At 55.9% G+C, this 2,351-nt stretch overlaps 2 protein-coding genes across 2 annotated transcripts; both read left to right on the top strand.

The window, feature by feature from the left end:
* Positions 1-489: 489 nt before the first annotated feature.
* N7446_012228 (uncharacterized protein) lies at positions 490-783 on the top strand (the record flags this gene model as incomplete). Its single annotated transcript, XM_058520970.1, has 1 exon — positions 490-783. The coding sequence occupies one exon, from the start codon at positions 490-492 to the stop codon at positions 781-783; it is 294 nt and encodes a 97-aa protein (XP_058366336.1).
* An 84-nt stretch (positions 784-867) lies between these two features.
* N7446_012227 (uncharacterized protein) lies at positions 868-1,098 on the top strand (the record flags this gene model as incomplete). Its single annotated transcript, XM_058520969.1, has 1 exon — positions 868-1,098. The coding sequence occupies one exon, from the start codon at positions 868-870 to the stop codon at positions 1,096-1,098; it is 231 nt and encodes a 76-aa protein (XP_058366335.1).
* Between the last annotated feature and the right edge of the window lie 1,253 nt (positions 1,099-2,351).

Below are 2,351 nucleotides of genomic sequence, written 5' to 3'. Positions count from 1 at the left end.
CACACCATTTCTGGCCCTGTCGCTTCAAACCATGCAACATGTCCTATGTGAAATACTGCAGACCAAGGCCGCGGGCCAACAGCAGGATGCATAAGCCCCAGACGTTCGTTGTGCACGATGAGGTGAGTGCAATGTCACGCCTCCTGCTGCGCCGGGTCCGATAATCTGTGCCAAGTCTGGTGTCCCAAACACAAAAACCACTGACATCTTCATGCCGTTGTAGGAGCAGCCCATCACCAACCTCGAAAACTGTTGTGGCGAGTAACCTATGCCCGCCGAGTCAGATAAGACCAAGGGGCCGACGCGCTCCATCGCGTCTTACGCCCTCCACCTCAGCGCCTTCATGCACCCAGGCCTCAAATTGGCGGAACTTCTGGAGCGCTTCATGCTTCCATCTCATTGCATATATATGCCCACGAGCCACGAGAATAATCGTCAGTAAAAGTGATCACGTACCTGGAGCCATCTTTGGCAATCGGCATTTCCATAATGTCCGAATGGATCGTTTCAAACATTCTCGATGAGTGCAGACGTGGCCGCCTTGCAGGGAGTTCCTCTTCTGATGCTGCTTACCCGACATGCACGCCGGGCACTGCGGCGTTCCAGCAGCTGCGCCTGGGTCAGCGGGCGGTACGGGGTGCCGGTCTGCCGGAGGACCACCCTCAAGTCTCCCCGGTTCAGATGTCCCATCCGAGCGTGCCACAACGCTTCGGAGGCCTGGTCCACTCCTTTGCACGCATCTTCTTCGAGTATCACAGCTTCACTACCGAGTTCAGAGGTTGACGTTGCGCATTCTGCGTCACTTAACTCCCAAGACTCGTTGACGTCCATGACCACCGCCTGCGGTTCCAGGGAATCTGCATGGTCATGGGTCGTCGGCGCCCTCGCCAGTTGGACTCGCTCTCGAGACCTTTTGCTCACATGGCACCACAGGATCAGGAGATCCTCCTCCGCGTGGTAAGCGGTCCCCACCGTCCGTCCTCGGCGTTGCACAAAGACGTTCTGCGGGTGCGCCACCACCGAGTAGCGGCCTCGCAACAGCTTCGGCACGCTGATCAGGTTCATCCCGACGCGTGGCGCGAAGTACACATTCTTTAACACCAGCGGTTGGTTGCACTTCCCCCGCGGCGTGAGCTTCACCGTACCAATCCCTTCGGCTCCACTGGATCGCCCGCCGTGTCCAGCATCTCGCGGTAGGGCCGCAGACTACTGAAGCAGCCCCGGTCCCAGCAGATGTGGCTGGTGGCGGCCCAGTCCAGGATCCACCGGGGTTGCGGTGCGTGGGTATAAAGGGTCGTCACCCTCGCCCTCACGATATTGATCCTCGGTCTCATGAAGTCGGCGGGCCCTGCCAATCTCCCATCTGGCTTGATGGTATATTTTGTAAATTGTTTCTTGGCGAGCCGGAAACACTCCGTTCAGCCTTCAGGGCATGGTCCCTGGACGGCTGTACTTCTCGCTGTTTCTTCCAGCACTGCGCGGCCACATGGCGGCGCTTCTTGCAATAGTTGCATTTCTTGGCAGTCTGCTGCACCGTATGGACGGACGGGCCAGACGCTGCCTGCAAGGGTGTTAGAGACTCTTTCCTCCGAACCGTCTGTTCGGCATTAGACAGACGGTTTCCGATCGCGGTCGGACTCACCGGATCCTTGTCATTCTGAATGGCATCCACAATCAGGACATATTCCGGTCCGATCTGTGTCAGCAAGATCGCGATGTGTGCTCGATCGCCAATCGATCCGGGCGCGATGGCATTCTATCGATGTACCAGCAACCGTACATGATCAACGAATTCGCGCGCACTGCCGCAGCGCTCGCCAGTGGTTTCGCGAAGCTGGGCGAACAGCTCGCAGAACGTGGCGAGTTCCATCCGCCGGTAACGTTCTTCGAGTTCATTCAAGAGAAAAGGGCATTGAAAATTGGAGATATTTTGATGGGGCCGGGGTGTTGTTAGAACTTACGAGGTGTCACTGTACACTTCCAACCTTTGGTACCCTTTTGTTTTTCCCACGCAGTCTCCGGGTATCCTCGAATGGCAATTGCATCTGGCTGAGTCGCTTTCGGAATAAAATTGATGATGCCAAGCTTTGGCAAGCCTTTCCACGCGGTGAGAAAGAGGGGTTGTGGATCGGTCCGCAGCGAACGCTGGGTTGGCGGTCGCATACTAGACGTACTCGCTGACAACTTGTAGATAGAAGCACGCAGCTATTCGTTGAATATGCCGAGCTTAGCTCTAAGTGGCGGCCTGACCTGATGCATAGATGAGAGCTAGATGGTGGTCTTAGGAGTATCTGTCCAAATTACTTAAGTTTCATTGCCAGATTAAGAGGAACATTATCTGTCATTTTGTC

The sequence above is a fragment of the Penicillium canescens genome (assembly GCF_028828765.1).
Source record: "Penicillium canescens strain IBT 15451 chromosome Unknown utg000010l_segment0_segment0, whole genome shotgun sequence".
In the NCBI taxonomy this organism is placed as follows: Eukaryota; Fungi; Ascomycota; class Eurotiomycetes; order Eurotiales; family Aspergillaceae; genus Penicillium; species Penicillium canescens.
Note: the sequence above shows the minus strand (reverse complement) of the source record. Positions and strands in the feature narration are given on the sequence as shown.